Source organism: Ambystoma mexicanum, chromosome 6q, assembly GCF_040938575.1.
Source record: "Ambystoma mexicanum isolate Mex_15411 chromosome 6q, UKY_AmexF1_1, whole genome shotgun sequence".
Taxonomy (NCBI): Eukaryota; Metazoa; Chordata; class Amphibia; order Caudata; family Ambystomatidae; genus Ambystoma; species Ambystoma mexicanum.
In genome coordinates this window covers 81075441-81092988 of record NC_090937.1, presented here as the reverse complement: position 1 = coordinate 81092988, position 17548 = coordinate 81075441, and the positions used below count along the sequence as shown (strand labels likewise).

The 17548-nt window shown below is 45.3% G+C and overlaps 1 protein-coding gene across 3 annotated transcripts in view; it reads left to right on the top strand.

Annotated features, from left to right (window-relative positions):
• LOC138515785 (transmembrane protease serine 11D-like) overlaps positions 1-17548 on the top strand; it is a 739714-nt gene that overhangs the window by 634754 nt on the left and 87412 nt on the right. For all 3 annotated transcript variants that reach the window (XM_069630499.1, XM_069630501.1, XM_069630500.1), the window contains exon 10: positions 943-1202. In XM_069630499.1, coding sequence (XP_069486600.1) covers positions 943-1202 — 260 coding nt within the window. The remainder of the gene's footprint in view (positions 1-942; positions 1203-17548) is intronic.

Below are 17548 nucleotides of genomic sequence, written 5' to 3'. Positions count from 1 at the left end.
CTGGCCCCTCTTCAGAATTCTTCTACTTAGGCAGGTGCAAGGTAACAAACAAGCAGGTGCATGCAACATACCCAAACACAGAAAAGGCCACCTCTAGGTTGCAGGCCGAAAATGGCAAAAGTGTGGGAGACCACATCACAGGCCAACTCATGCAGTGCAGTGAGGGATGAAAGAGCAAGGTCGCTTGAAGTAGAGTATATCTGGGAAGGACCAGCTCACTGGCCCATACTCAACACTTACTCTCCATACCCCCACCATGCATCCATGCACGCACACAGCATGAGAAGTGACTCCAGGAAGTCACTGCTTGAATAACAACATTAGCAAAGCCAACAGCTTTGACGTGGTATGCAGTGATGTTATCGAATAGACAACAAAGAATGCAATTTTTGAAGAAACCAAAACATCGAGAATGACTTATTTGGAGTTGTAAACACGCTATTGGTTTAAGAAACATTTCTTACCAGGCCTGCCTTCAGCCACTCGCTTTATAAGCACCCAGTGTGTCCTTCACTGAAGTACTGTTAAAAACAAGCATTGGCAAAGCCACTGAAGTCTTGTTTAAAACAAGCATTTCCACAGCCAACATGTTTGGATTGTGCATACATTTAAAGCGTTTTGCCATGCACTGCTACTAGATGCCCAGGCATTCGCACCATTTTGCACCTGCTTCCAACAATGGGTAATTAATAGCACTACAGCTGTGCCTGGCATGTGCCTTTCCCATGTCTACACAAAAGCCCAAACTGTTGGCATTGCCAATGTTTGTTTTGGTGTGCCATGGGAGGCATGCCGTTGGATGCACTATAGTTTGTCACCATTTTCTCTTCTGAGGAAAAACGTTTAACCTGTCTCTTTATGGTACCATACTATTTTCTTCACAAAGCATTGCCACGGATTGCTTTTGCATGACATATTTTCGTTATTCAACCTTTTTTTCAGGCAGAAGGATTTCAGTGAATGGACTGTGAGATTAGGAACAATTGATTTGATCGCAGGTGATGGGTTAAAGCTCAAGGACGTCCTTCTATACCCGGGTTATACCAGTGAAACCCACGACAATGACATTGCCCTTCTACAATTGGACAAACCTATCAATTTTACGAGGAACATACTCCCAGTTTGCCTACCAGAAGCTTCCAGAATATTCCCAGCGGATTCCCTCTGCTACATCGTAGGATGGGGGGCACTTCGAGAGGGAGGTTAGTACCTGAATGCCACTGTGTCACACTGTGATGTTCTGGGTCAATTCCACTTAGCCCCGCACCGCTGTCTTTTGTGCAGAAATGTAAAACGAGCACTGACAAATCTAATCGCTTGGGTTTTGTATAGTTTAAATGTGTTATATGTTGCCAGGTTTTGCCATCATGTGCCTAGGTACAAGGGCAATATCCCAGGTGTAATTGTTTGTGTTTATGTTTATTGATGTGAGCAGCACACACCTCTAACTAAATTGTCTCTATGCGCTAGACTCCCAAAACGCAGGAGCAGAGATGGTTTGCAAACAATTGATCAGACTGAAAGGCAGCATGGGGGTGGAAGAGAGGGAGGGGGAATCTGGATAGAAAAAAACAGAGGAAATAGACTGTGACAGGGAGGAGAGCTAGAAAAGGAGTAAAGGAGAGCTAGAACTGGTCATTCTGTCAGGGCGGCTCTGCCCTGTGTGAGGGAATGGAAGATTCCAAGGCCCAGAGGTAGTGTTCCGGAGTCTAGGGGCAATGATATGACTAGGCACACATGCTATTGACATGTTTCATCACTAGTCCAGGTACTCACTCCACTGCCAGGTATTGCTATCACATGCCCAGGTAGTCCCATTGTTTGCCAGGTAATACCATGCTATCCCCAGGCACTGCAACCATGGCCAAATATTGCCAACAAATGCCCAGCTATATACATGATTAACATGTACGGTCATCAGAATCCCAGTTGCTCGTGGCATTTCCAAGCGTTGCCATTGAAACCTCAGTGCAGTATTCGCACTATATGGCCAGCTACTCCATTTAGGCCCTGCTGTAGGAGACATGAGCAGCATTGCTGCTTTCTCTCCTTCTAGCTCCATTGCCTCTGCATAGGAGGGAGTGAGCATCGGAACTTGTGTGTGAAAGAGAAAAGGGACGCTGTGTTCCTCCCTGTTGTAAGCCCTTGCGGCAGTGTGTGACTTTGCCGTTTAAAAAAAATAACACTTTTCTTATTAGGACTCTGAGGAAGATCAACAATAAGCATGGAGTCCGCAAATACAGGCTGTTTCGTACCTAGCAAGGGAACAGCCATGTATGTGGTATGGTCATATGACTTGTCTGACGGCATGGCGCGTAGCGTCATTCCGTGAGTGTACACAGTGGTCATAGAAGAGGGGCGAAAGCTAGGGTGACCAGACGTCCCAGTATTTGGTGCTCTGTCTCCCTTTCTCAAGATTATGGGCCTCATTACAAGTCCGGCAGTAACCCCACCGGTAAAACCCACAGGTTGCCGCCGGACTTGCATTGTTTACCAGCTCCTGGCTTGCTGGAAACACTGGGGGATTACGACCCCAGTGTTCCGGGCAGTCAGGCACTGGTAAATGTTAATCCCCATTCCCATTTGAGTCCCAGAGGACTCAAATGGGAATGGAGACCACGGAAGCACCATTAACAACGGTGCCAGTGCTTCCATGAAAGTCTGCCTACCGTGGCCGCTGTTCCCGGCAGGGTCAGACCTGCTGGCCACAGCAACTCCGGCAGGCAGACTCGTGGTGTGCTGGTCTGGTAACAACAGTGCAGGTAGCCTTACCGGCACTGTTGTTACCGGACCTGCACACTTGTAATGAGGCTCTATGTTCCGTCCCCACGAAAACTAGCACAATCAATGTGCTATACAGCACACCGACGAAGAAATCAACATCGGGAAGGTGCTGGCAACCGTCAGAAGGCGTGGGAGCGCCAAACCACGCCCGATCCTCCCCCGAACAATCAGCTGGGCCCTGCCTACTAGCAGGAGGCCGGCAGCGAAAAGGCAGAAACACATAGGAAGGGCAGGAGGGGTGCCCCCTGGAAGAAAATGTCCTTCAATTTTTCTTCCGCAAATGGGAAAGGGAGAAGGACCTTTTAACCAGAACAAAACACACTAACTCAGTACAAACCCCTAATTGAGAGTGTGCCACTGCCAGCACAGGAAAGGCTCTGCTGCCCTGATAGTGAGCAACGACAGCTTTAGAGTCCAGGCATTTAGCACTAACGCAGCCAGCAAAAAGAACAAGATACCCTTAAACAACATATCAATGGCGCTGACCACCAAGCCACCCGGCGCTTGATCTCTAACAGCTGCGAGCCCCGCCTACAGTCTGCAAAGCAGCGACAACATCCTACCATCATGACGGCAGACCCGTCTGCCTCACCAGCGAGAGCAGGTGCCCAAGGACTCCTCTCTGATAACCACACGTGGTTCGACTTAGCTCAGGGGACTTTCATTAAGCCTTTCGACCCATATGGACATGGAACTGCACTTAGGTGGGAAATGTAGCTGCAATAGTTTGAACTGAACACAAAATCACGCAAGGTCACGGACTGTGAGGAGAAGCAAACACTCCTGATACTCAACCTCGGACCCTTGTGCTGTGGTTATTCAACTCCTTACCCAACAAAGGCACCTAGGACGACTATGATATGGCAAAACTAGTGCTAACTAGGAAGTTCAAGCCGCAGCTCAACCCAGATTTTGAAAGGTTTCAAATGAGCCAAGCTCGCCAGCGACCTGATGAAAAGATCAATTAATTTTACAGCCGCCTCTGAGAAATTGCAATAGGGTGCGACTTCCCGGAGGAAGAGTTTGTGGTTCACAAGAAGATAATGTGTGAAACCTGAGAGTATTCTCACTCCTAATCCCTTAAATTCTCTTCGCAGGTGGCCGGGGAAGGGCCATTGTTATTGGATCCTGACCCTGAGGGTGGACAAGTGAGGGAGGATCACCAGGGTGGAGGGTCCTTGGGGATTGGAAGTGAGGTACCTTCGGGCGAGACATGGTATCCCCCTTATCCTTGTGAGAACCAGCCTAACCCTCCCCCGGCCTTTATGGGTTATCATAAGGCATTTCCCCTCTATTTCCCTCTTGGGGTATCTAACAGAACTTAGATGAGGAAGAAACAACTGAGAGTTAGGAACATCACACACTTTGCCCACTCTAGTACTGAGACGAGGAAGAAGAAACTAAGAGTAATGGACACCACTTACTCTCACAACTTTGGTACTGGGACGAAGAAAATGCATGAAGGCCAGGCACGTCTTTGTAATCAGAGTCAGGGACCCTTAATTAATGGAATACACCTGCAGCCCATTTGAACAATCACAGGTGTATACAAGATGGACTGCAGACACATTCGAGAGAAACAGGGGAACAGGAAGAAACAACAGAAGGAGTCATGCAAGAAGCCGAGACGCTTATCCAGATTCCGGGAGACCTGCTGATGGGACTCTTAAGGAAGGAGATCCTTTAAAAGGGAAGGCAGGCAGCAAAAGCTGTCAGAGGGCAGAGGCGAAGCTACGCATGAGAGCCGGTGTACTCTGGCTGACGCACCCAGCGAACAGGCTTTCCCATCTGGGGAAAAGCTGCACAGAAAGGAGCTGCTGGTCCGGGTAAGTGTCAGAGACACAAGAAACGCCTGAGTGCTCCAAGGGAACGCAAATAACATAGTGGTCCCTGAAAACCGACAAAGATAACCATATTGAATACAGAATTGAACAAAACCTACAAAGTTGCCCTTATTGACAACCGAATTGAATGAAACAAATAAACGTACATTTATTGAATATAGACTTGAACAAAACGGGCCATGAATAACAAATTGAATGAAATAAGCAAACTTGTATTTCTTAAAGATTGAATTGAATGAAACAAGTCAAGTTGCATTTATTTGAATACTGAATTGAATGAAACAAGTAACGTTGCCCTTATTGAATACTGATTTGAATGAAACCGGCAAAGTTGCACTTATTTAACATTGAATTGAACTAAACAAGCAAATTTGTTCTTACTGAACTCTAAGTTGAATAAAACTAACAAAGTTGCATTTATTAAATACAGAACTGAATGAAATATACAAAACATGCACCTAATGATTAACAAAGTGAAAGGAAAGACATAGGGGGTCATTCCAAGTATGGCGCCATGGCGGTAGGGGGTTAATGGCACCGGTAAGGATGCCGGTGCCATTAACCCCCTACCGCCACATTCCGAGGTCCCTTACCGGGTCCCACCAGGAACGGCTGGTCTGACCAGCTGTCCTTTGCTCCATGGACCCGTTAAGGGACCATGGAGCAAATAACGGGCCCGCAAATAGCTAGTTATTAGCTCCTTCCCCATTCCCATTGATCCCTATCGGGTCTCAATGGGAAGGGGGAATGGTATTCAGAATAGGGACCTACCGGTTCCTCCAAGGTCGGAATGACCCGGTAAGTCCCCATTCTGTCTACCCGGCCCCGGACACGGGTTTGGAGGCAGCCAAAGACTATTCATTTTGAACATTGAGTTATATGAAACAGTACAACTACTCATATTAAACAATGAACTGAAAGCAAACAAGAAACAACATTGAATAAAATACTCTGAGCCTCATTACAACCCTGCCGGTCCGGTAACAGCGGTGCAGAGTACAAGTTTGTGGGCCGGATGCCCTCCCGCCCGCCAGTTCTGACCTGGTGGCAGAAAGGTACCCGCTCGCAGACTTTGACGGTAGCACCGGCACCATTATGAACGGTGCCACTGCTACCATCTTCCCCATTCCCATTGAGTCCAGTAGGACTCAATGGGAATGGGAAGTAACTTTTTCCAATGCCTTCAGGAACCGCCGGGGCTATTAAGCCCCGGTGATTCCCCATTGCCAGGTGCCGGAAAACATACACAACTCCGGCGGCAGCCTGCCATTTTTACCGGCACGCAGGGGCGGATTGACCCACCGGCCAGTTGCCCCGTGGCTGGACCGAAATCCTGGTGAGTCCCTGGGGGCCGGGGTCTGCCCATGCCTTTGCAAGAAGGAAAAAAAAAAAAAAAGCACCCGCAACAGCATGGAACTAGTGGCTACCCGGCTGTTGCGGGTGCTTTTTTTTTTTAGTTCCCATCTGAGAAACGGACCATAGAAACAGGCCACCAACTCTCCTTCACGTGACTTCTGATGTCAATGAAGTGGTTCCGGAGCAATTTCAGTGAGCTGGAACTCGGGGAGGCTCTGGTGGCTGCTAGGCTGCAAGTGCAGCAGGAATCGCGGGAAGGCTGTGGCTGCTTGTGTAGGACTCTGCGTGTATTTGGCTTGCAGCGCCGGTAAGTTACATCTGTGCAATACCCCTTTCCCCCTCTTTCACATGATCGCGTCCCATAACTGGCATTTCCAATTTTAGAGTTTGTAGAATAAGCTTCCATTTCGAACTATGTATTTTGCTTTTAGCAAGTTGCAGTAATAGCATGTTTTTTCTGCCGTTGTCTCTGTTACGATCATCACAGGGCATAGTTGCTCCAGAAAACACAGCAGAGCCCCCTGCCAGGGTGGTCCTCCTACCCTTCCACCAGCACCCCAGCCACGGTGGGGGACAGGGAGAGCACACACACCATCTGCATCCACCAGTCTGGGGAGCAGCACCCATTCAAGGTGGGCTTCACCAGACACCCGCAGGGCAATTCCACCTCTCAGTACTCACTAGGGTGCTATTCTCAATCTATGTTCCGTGCCACTATCAGAGGTGTATGAGGTAGAGCGGGCCCAGCGCATGTCTTCCACTGCCGCTAGCCGCTCGAACACTGCAAAGCAGACCCAGAGCAACACGCCGGCATTCAGGGCAGCACGCTTCCAGCACCTGCCCTCTGCTCCTACTATTCACCTTCAACAGTGGGTCCGCGCTCTCATGATAAACAAATGGTGCAGAGTAAACGTACTACTAATGATATGGCGCCCTGTTGCTACAATGCAGGCCTTGCAGGAACTACATGTAGTTGCTATAAAAGTCCACATACAGCGGTCGGCCAGAGTCCTTGTAGTCACTTGGATTCTCCAGGGCTGGATAGTTCACAGTACCATAGTACAATTGTGCTGGCATTCAGAATGTGCAGTGATAGTTTGAACAAATGTTGCAGCTAGCTGCCTCTGTATGTGGGATCCTATTCTAAGCCACTTTACTGCCTTTATAGACAAGGTGCAGTAATAGCATGTTTTTTCTGCTGTTGTCTCTGTTACGATCATTCCATCTCAGTGTCCTCGGTCACTTGACAAAATCCTTGTGCCTAAAAGCTTGTGTACAGTGTATAACTATTTGACCATAGCACATCAAGTGGCTTACCATTGACTTCATTCTGCCACAATGAATGCTTTGTTGTAATGTGTCTATCTTTCCCATCTCCCTGGCATGCTGTTCAGGATGTTTGTTTGCATGTACGAGGTAGCAAGCGCTCAGAGTATTCGATGTCCTGTGAGTGTGCTGCTTTCCCTATTTTGCCAACCTCTGAAGCCTGAAAAATAGATGCACGCAGGCTTGACATGCGGCCAAATTTGCACCAGATGTGCAGATGAACTTAACTGGTCTGCTGTTAAATCTCAATCACCAGTTATATGGTATCCACACTACAGAGTAATTGCTCATTTTACTATAGCCGATATGATAGCGCAGTGGGTTGAGCGCTCGCTGCTGCGATGAGTGTTTGATCTGCAGGTTGCAGGTTCGAACAATCTCAGCCTTTCATCCTTCTGAGGTAGATAAATGAGTACCAACACAGGTTGTGTGATATTGTGTGCATATTTGTTCTATAAAAAAGAGCTTAAATGTTAGTGCTATACAATAACATATTATCATTTGGCCTTGGACGTCTGCTTGCATTCACAGTAATATGACAATATGGATATATACACACAGCTATTAATTATACATACAGTGATCCATTCTTGTATGAAATGTATATCACATTAGTGAAATCATAACCATATTTTTCGTAGTGTACTTAGGAACAATGCTATTTGATGCCACTTCCTGTTTTGTCAAGGGGTGAAAGGTCATGTTCATGCCACTCCTGCGCCTCGGAGCTGTGGACCCTGTCACAGAACTGTATGCAAAGTTATGTTATTTTATGAGTTGTGTTCTAATGTAACAGACACATGACCCCTCCATAAGTAGCATTTTCAGTAAAGTCGTAAATATACGCGATTAACAGATGATGGTTTGAGGGCCACTTTTTTTGAGGCGTAGGGTATGGCACTTTTTTGAGGCGAGGGGTGGGCCAATTTTTTTAGGCGAGGGGTGGGCCACCTTTTTTTGGGTGTCCGGGTCTATTTCTTGTCCCAGTCCAACCCGCTGGCACGGCTACCGCTGGAGTTGTAATGGGGCCCCTTGAGTGCAAAGTTGGAGTATAGATGGAGAAACCACTTCTTTGACTGAATATGGAAATACTCAAGGAAACCTGGAAGTTCCTGATTGAGTGATGAGTGGATCATGCGATACAACAACTGCGCCTAGACCAAAGAACTAGAGTTTCCCTACTGGTTCTTGATAAGAAGGGTCAGGCGTGGAACAAAAGTTTGATGTAGTAAGCTACTGAGGCCACAATGCTGCTAACCTGCGCCTTCATATTAAGATTGCGGTCTAAGTGTACCCCCAGTGTCTTGACCTTTTTTTTTTATTCTATGAGGCAGTCTCCGATCAGATGTTGGGAGTACTGGCCTTCAAGTTTGCAAGTTTTAGAATCAGTTCCCACGAGCATCAATTCTGTCTTACTCATATTTAAAGCCAGACCATTCACACACATCCACGTTTGGATAAGATGGTAAATCCTGTTAATTGTTATTTCATCTCTATAAAGATACCTGTAAGGGGGATGACACATTGGGTGTCAATCGGCATTATTTGTAAATTCAATGCCGTTAATATCCAGGAAATCCAAAAATGGCGCCGTAAAAATGTTGTCGAATATCAGCAAGAGACAGGGTCCTTGTGGGACTCCTTGGATCAAGTCCTTGGCATTAGCATCCGCTAGGTCGCTACTTACTCTCCACTGCCGTCCCTCAAGGAATGATTTGACCCAACAAACTGCCGAGGTCGCAAAACCCGCCAGCTCCTCCAACCGGGTGGCTAGAATAGTATGGTCCACCAGGTCGAAGGTGGCAGAATGATCCAGCAGCATCAGCATGCTGGTGTTGCCCTGGTCGATATGTCGAAGGAGTCTGGACTTTAAGTCCAGCATAGCTGTCTCTGTTCCGTGCTTTTCCCTAAAGCCGGATTGTCTCTTATTAAGAATGTTAGCAGATCTCATGCTTGTAAGCATCTGTGTATACGCCACCCTATCAAGAATCTTCAACAGAAAGGGGGAATTAGAGATAGGGCGATAATTTGAAGGGTCGTCAAGTGGAAGACCTGATTTTTTCAACAATGGCGTAACCCATGAATGCTTAATGCAGGTTGGCACGGAAATCGTCAAGATATACTCTCTTAGCCATACTAGCAGCCTTTTTATAGTTTCTTACGTGTGTGTTGTACATTACTTTGTTGCCATCCAGTAACGACTTTTTCCAAGTATATAGAGCTTCATGGTCTGGAGATATAGGATATGTGATACTGTTATAACATGCTGGTTTATTGTTCTTTCATGTGTACTAAAAGCTGTATCCTCAAAAGGCCTCGCGCACAGGGAATCGAACCAGAGGGGACAAAAGGTTCCAGATGTCTGAGGATCAAGAGGTTTTATCCAGTGGTGGCTGGTGTAAAACTGAACGGAAAGGCTGTCCTGTGGCTGCTCCTGGGTCCCTGGGGTACCCTTTTCTTGACATAATTGCATGAACCCAATAAAGCCTACCTTTGAGCACTTCATCTGTGCATTCGAAGTATTCGTTTACCTTAATAGATACAGGGTGCAGGAGGTAGGTCTCAAATCTAGCACTTGCGCGCTAAATCGACTCTATGTTTTGAGGTTAGCCACACAAACCAAAACCAAATGCAGTGGGTCTAAGTGGAAGGCAATTACAAAGTCAGTGGGTATCCTGAAAACACAGAGCAGTGGACGGCACTTGGAGACTCTTGATGAAGAAAGACATGTCTATTGAGGTGAAGAGTTGAGCAAGGAACTGAGACACATTTGTACAGCATGGCTAATTCTTACACCAGAGCTAGCATGTTTCACTGGGAAGCTAAGAAAAGCTAGTCTCCATTTAGGACGGGAAGTCAGGATTGGACTGGCCTATAGAGCAATAGGGCACAATGTGGGGCAATTTTTTTGGGTCAAAATGGGCCACCTTTTGGGCGATTGTGGGCCAGTTTGATGAGTTACTTTAACATGCAGCTAGTAGTTTTGACCAGTGTTGCTGGATACATATTCTTTAAAATGCACACTTTTCATCACATTTTATCAAAAAACTCCCCCTTCGGTACTATTCAAATCGTCTTTCACAAAAAGAAGGAATTGCTATTTGTCGCTGTGGACACTTTTTCATTCGTGCCCGGTTCCACCCTGGTTTAAGGATACAAACTGATACCGAAAATAGGCACAGGAATCTGATGGCTGAGTGAGCATCTTTTCTGGGCTCAGATGGGGCTATTCATAGCAACACCATAAGGTCTGAACTGAATTTATAATGCCAAGATACTGAAAGCAAAAAAGCGGCTCCAGGTGGAAATCCTGGAAGACCGGAAACTTCTCACAGGAACCGGAAAGTCTGCTGCAAGGGCAGATGGTACAATAAAGCAATTCTACGAAGCTATCTATGACGCCACTGGCTGAGGGGCGACAGCGGCCCACTTTTGTAACTCGAATATCCAACCTGTCCTCATTAAAAGGGAAGGGACTACAAAAATCGCTTTTGGACAGCGGTGGCATAACTTCATACAGAGGCCTGGTCTGCAGCTGCACAAAACGTTTGGGCAAGACGGCACACGCAGACCGGAACAAACTAGAAACAAGACAGTGAGAGCCACGTGGCGAGGCAGGAAAACTGAGAAATATAATACTTGCGAGTTTGATTTTAAGAAACAACCTGCCTGGCAGAAAATAACGTCTACAACGACACAGAATTTACAAATGCGGCTTCAATGAAGCACATTGGTGCTTTTATGAATCAGGTAAAAACAATTAGCAATCCACTTCCTTGACGTAGCCATTTCATAATCTGAGGTGAAGGAAAGTATAATGACAACAAAGCAACATTCCTGCTATGTAGCAATGGAATCCGTAAGGGCGATTTGTGCACATGTGTCTGGTGCAGGCAGAGTCCACAGGCACTCAGCAGGGTCCTGCAGAGCCCTTGGCAAAGTCATCTGATGACAAGATGACAGAATCCTGACAAGATGACAGAATCCTAACAGTAGCGGCCAACCTTGTCCCCAGCGTTGGCTATGTTAAATATAATCTGCTGTTCGCGCATTTGAGAACTATTTTATTTTCCAATCCACTGTTTCTGCACCGAAGAAGCCACCTACCTCCTTCAGGAAGTAATGGAGGCAGCCTTCCTTATTGTTCCAGGGTACCCCTAGAAAGGACCTGGAGCTGAGGCGTTCACGTACATTTGTATTGTCCAAGCAGGGGTCTATTGCCTGCAACTTTCCATATGATTTGGACTACAACTCCCATTATCATTCGCCATTGACTATGCTGGCTAGGGCTGATTGGAGTTGTAGTCCAAAACATCTTAGGAGCCAAATGTTGGAGACCCAAATTGACTCTCTTCAAGCATGTCTGTGCTTAATATTTCACTTTTGACCAGTGCAGTGATTTTGTCTACCCTGCTTAGATTTCATTCTTTCTTTCTCAGTTCCCAATACTTTCTAATGATGCATTCATCTCCAGGTGGTCCACGAAACTGTAGCCACAGGAGGGTGGTGGATGAGATAGCTTGTGAGGCCATTGAATCCCAAGGACACCCAAAACATGCAATACGGCTGGCTGTGAAAATGAGGGGCGAGTTCCTATTCATGATTGTGAAGAAATAGCAGGGCAAACCTTTCAAAATCACAGCGAGGTTGTGCCATGGGAAAAGAGTTTAAAATCTGGAAAAGGAATTTGTTGATATTTTAATTAATTTTATAAGTAGATGTATACCCAAGTGTGAGATCTCGTCCCTTCACCAAAAGAGAGCAGACACCCTCACTCTTTATGTGATGTCCCCCCAGGAGAACTGATAAGTAATGATAAAGTAACTTAGGTGGTGGCATACCTACTGTGATGATGTCTCTTGGCTGACTCAGGGGACTATGTCCCCACCCTTAGCCAGAGATGATGGGGCGTGGGACGGAATGGGAGAATCAGGGGGCAGTCACACTAATACCACCAGACACTATCAGAACTGGCGCTATAGGCTACGGGATCAGCTAGATCAGCAATGTCTTCGTCTTCACTCGAGTTACTACATTTCCCAAACACCTCCTCCTCACCTGAATAGTCCAGCTTCTTTCTGCGGGTAAATCCAATGTAAGGCTTCTTCTTTTTTTTAAAATAAGGTCTACCTCGGAAGGAAGCCACCGTGTGACTCCCCTCCGCGACAGCCAGAGGGGAAAAAGCCACTGGATGGCAAAAAACCCCTGGATCCGGAGTAGTTGTAAAGGCAATGGAAGTCGTCGGATCCGTAGTAGGTAGGATTAGTCCTCCGCCGAATACCCAGGAACAGTGAGGTTGGCGTGTCTATGCAGACCGGTTGTTGGAGGTGGCTGGATAGGTAAGTACCCCACAGCGTGGAGGACAAGTGAGAACGGGGGAATCCGGGAGTCAGAGGGAACCCAAGAGCAAAGAATGGCAGCGGGGGGGGAAGCAGCACGGGAAGCAAGGGGAGAAGGCAAGCGGAAAACAGAGAGAGGAGGAAAGCCAAATGGAACGGGAGGAGAAGGAAGCAAAACTGACGCCGAAAACAAGGCGTGAAAGAAGGACAAGTCTGTCACAGGGAAACTAGCGCAAGCAACGGGGCGAGAATAAACTCAGTTGCAACGCGCAGAGCCGCCGGCAGCCGAGTGAGATAAACAAAAACGGCGGCGGCCATCTTGGAAACAACTAGACCGTGTCTGGTAGACGGAGAAGGAACGTAACAGAACACTTCAATGGCGTCCCTGTTTCCACCTTCGCCACAAACGCCAGTCGCCGGCAGTGACAGACACCCAAAGCCCTGCCTCTTTTTAATAAGAATTGTGGTGAGTCATCTTCAGGAGATGGACAAGGTGGCATTTTGGTTAAAGTAACAATTTTATTTGAACACAAAAACCTATACTATCCCTAAACTTCTCAGCCGTTAAAGAAAGGAGGAGTCAAAAGAGTGCACTTCAGGATGCCTTACAAACAAATAATCCAAGCCCTTCATCCAGGAACAACCTATCCTAACCTGATTTCTGTCCCTACCACTTTCCAACTAAACAGAATGTAATGTAACCATAATTATCAGAAGGATCTTCTACCCAAATGATGGAATGGTGGCTGATTTCTGAGGGAAAGGGGCATCTCTTTCGGCAGAAGTACAGTTCCAATTCAAATCACCTGCACATGTCTCTCCAAGATTCCTCTCGTGGGATTACTGCTCAGTCCTTGGCTAGTCTCTCTCTTTCTCTCTCTGGAAGGCCAGAGACTTTGGCCTATTATCGGTTCTAGTCTCTCTTTGGACACTTCTTGGCTCGTAAGCGCAGACAGGTCTTTCTTGTCAGGTCCCCCTCCAGGGAACCTCGTGGTGTTTGCCACACCTCACTGCTTTCAGTATGTTTCCCCTCCCTGGGGTAACCAAAATGCTGAGATGCACTTGCACACCAAGTTATTAATGACATTCAAAGAGAAATACGTTATAATGTTCAAAAACATAATTTAGTCAAAATTTTGAGGTGCAGGGGAGAAAGACTCAGCCTTGGTATCTAAGCTGGAGTATAGTAGCGAACACAAAGGAATCCAAATCTTGGAAAACTGCGTCCCCTGCACACTGTCAATGAGGCAATAAGCCTAAAGAGATGTAATAACAGGTCTGGATAATTTAGAAAAGGCTTTTTTTTTATATATTTATCCACATATACCATGTAAACAAATGTAGAGTGACAGTGTTAATAAATTCAATATTTTCAAAAAATGACATTCAACAATTCTGTTGGTTTAGGTTAAGAGAAATCTTCTCCTTTTTTATTATTTTCAGGTTGGCCCAACGCGTTTCGAGATTCATTTTCTCTTCATCAGGGGCATAAGTATTTCAACAATTCTTTCACTTCAATCTACAAAAAATTAGTCCAACATTTAGTAATGTTATTTTAAAGAAAGTAAAGAGAAATCAATAGCAAACCAAATTACATCACTTTGTTTAGCAAGCAGTCAGAAAAATAATTTATAAAGAGGCGCATCCCTTTGCAAGAAACTCAATGGACCTGTCTTGACTGCAGTGTAATTTTTTTCATAGAGCAATAGTTTGATTCATCATGTGCATTTTAGTACATAGGTATTGTGTCATATGTGACAATAATGCGGATTAATCGAGATTTTAAACCCATCATGAACCTTTAATTCACATAGGTAAACTGTGTTTGAGAGTAAAAAATGCCTACGAATAGTCAAGTGTAAAATAAAAATAAAACCTTAATATAAGGTAGGGGGGAGAGAGAGAGGAAGAGCTCACCCTTCTTCTAGTAGAAAAATGGATTCAAGTGCAGGGAGAGAGCAGCTGGTTGCTGTAGATAGTCTGGTAAAGAAGCTCCGTTCCCCAATGGGAGAATAAGAGCATGAGTGCTTAGAATTTGTGTAGGCTAGAGAGATAGCCTAAAAGTGTAAGGAAGAAAAGATTTACAATTAGATACAGGAAGCAGGAACGGTCCACGGCGGGTACCCGGTCAGGAAGCAATGCTCACCTACCGCATCTGCCGTTGACCGCTTATTTATACTGAGTGTAAGAGCTGTGACGTCACTCGCGCATGCGCGAGCGGCGTCACAACAATTATGACGTCACTCACGCATGCGCGAGCGGTGAAATGTCAGAAATTATCAAGATGCGCGTGCGCGGGCGACGTTAGAGACACGTCCCCCGCTACCGCGCGTAATCAATGTAAACAAGACTGGAAGTGAAATGATGACGTCTCTTTTGTAACACGCTATTCGAATTTGTGAAAACGAATATAATCAAGGCTCACTATTACGCTGTGTATAGGAGAGGTAAACAAGACTGGAAGTGAAATGATGACGTCACTTTTGTAACACGCTATTCGAATTTGTGAAAACGAATATAATCAAGACTCACTATTAGGCTGTGTATAGGAGAGGTACCGAAGATTATGATGTTGTATAAAGACCTAATACTACAACAAAATGATATTTACGGCTAAAGGCCATTCTAGTGAGCTACATAAGTGAGCAAGATCAGGATTCTGGTTTGATGGGCAATGTTGTGTCTCAATGTTAACCATCAGGAAGATTAAAATATCAAACTTTTACATATCCACATATCAAAAAAAGAAAGTAGAGAATAGACATGTATACAAGTAGTCTAACCCAAAACGGAAGGGTGTACAATCTAATATCAATACCTTTCTCACAGTTGTCATGATTTATAAACACATTACGGGATATTGGAAAAGCACTGTGTGATTTAGAACACTACCCATGTTGACAGAAAGGGTCTTAGATAGTTGTTGTAGTTTATAGACACATTTCGGGATACTAGACAAGCATTGTGTAAATTTGAACAATACCCCTATTTACAGAAAGGGTCCTAAATAGTAGTCCTCATTAAGGCCCAGTGGGGTCATTGCATCAAGTTAATTGATCCGGAACAGTTCTCTCTGGGCCAGTAGTTTAGGTAGGTTTCCTCCCCTGCTGAGGGGGTGTAGAACTTCCAAAATCACTAATCGCATTTGGCAGACGTTGTGTCTTGAGTCCCGGAAGTGTCTGAAGACTGGTGATTTAATGTTCTGTGTCCTGATGCATGATTTGTGTTCCGTCCATCTATCCTTTGCCCTTCTGTTTGTCTTGCCGACATAGTATTTCCCACAAGGGCAGCCAATTGCGTAGATGACATTTTTGGTGTCGCATGTCGCAAAATGCTTCAACATGATTTTTTTACCCGTATGTGGGTGACGAATGTGGTCTCCTTTAATTAGGTTGTTGCAATGCTGCCAATGCCGGCATGCAAAATTGCCACATTTTGGTTTACTTAGGGTTTTCTGAGTTGTAGATTTACTCCTTTCGGCTCTTATTAATTGGTCCCTAAAGTTCTTTCCACGTTTATAAGCCATCATGGGCGGGTCCGGAAACAAATTTGATAGTTTCATCTGATTTGATAAGGTTCCAGTTTTTATGAATGATTCTCTTAATTTGGAAACTTTGGCTTGAATATTTTAGAGAATGTATCAGATTTTTATCTTCTCTCCTACGATTGGCCTGTAAAAGTACGTTTCTGTCCTGTGTCTCAGTGCGTATGATGGCTTTATCGATGGTCTCTGACGGAAATCCTCTGTCTAAGAACCTTTTCTTCATGGTATTGTATTCTTCTTGTAGTGTGTCAGTTTCAGAGGTAATTCTTTTAAGACGTAATAACTGACGTAATAACTGACTGTATGGTAGATTGTCTTTTAGATGTTTAGGGTGATGACTTGCATGATGCAGACAGCTGTTCACATCTGTGGGTTTACGGAAGATCTTAGTTTTCATGTGCGTGCCAGTATATTCCACTGTGACATCTAGGAAATTCACCGTAGATTTACCGATATCTATTGTGAAGCCAATTCTTTGGTTACAGTTGTTTAGGAAATTCCAAAATTCGAGCAGTTCTGCTTCTGTACCTTTCCAAATCCCAAATATGTCGTTGATATATCTTAGCCAGGTTTGTATCTTGTCATGCCATCTGGGGTTGTCCAGTACATGTGTTTTCTCAAAGTGGTACATAAAAATGTTAGCATAGGATGGGGCTACTGAAGACCCCATCAAAGTACCCGAGATTTGGAAATAGTATTGTCCGTTATACCTGAAGTAATTATTGTAAAGTATGATATGTAACAGTTCCAGTGCGAAGACTTTGTTGATGTTCACATCTCTGTGAGTCAATAGGAACCACTCCATAGCTTCTATACCTTCGGAATGTGAAATGGAAGTGTACAAACTATTCACATCCATTGTGAACAGAAGTACAGCGTTATCCTCCAGTTGTAATGCTTTTAAGCTTCTCAGGAAGTGAGTGGTGTCTTTGAGATATGTGCTGATCGATTGGACTGCTGGTTGAAGGGCAGTGTCTAAGTAGATGGCAAGGGGCTGGAAAATGCTGTCTGTCCCAGCGACGATGGGACGGAATGGAGGATCATTTACATTTTTATGGATTTTGGGGAGTCCATAGAACACCGGTGTGACAGGATGTTTTTGGATAAGTTATTCTGCTGTTTTTTCAGAGATCCAATTCATAGTCTCAGCTTTCTCCACAGTTGTCTGTATAATTGAGATGATACCCATAGCAGGGTTGTTGTCAAGTAGTTTATAAGTGCGCATGTCTTCCAATAGTTTTCGACATCCTTTGTCATAGAGTAAGGTATCCATCAAGACAAGGGCTCCACCTTTATCTGCCTGTTTTAGTGTCAACGTAGTGTCTTCTGCTAGTTGTTTTATCAGTTTCAGTTGG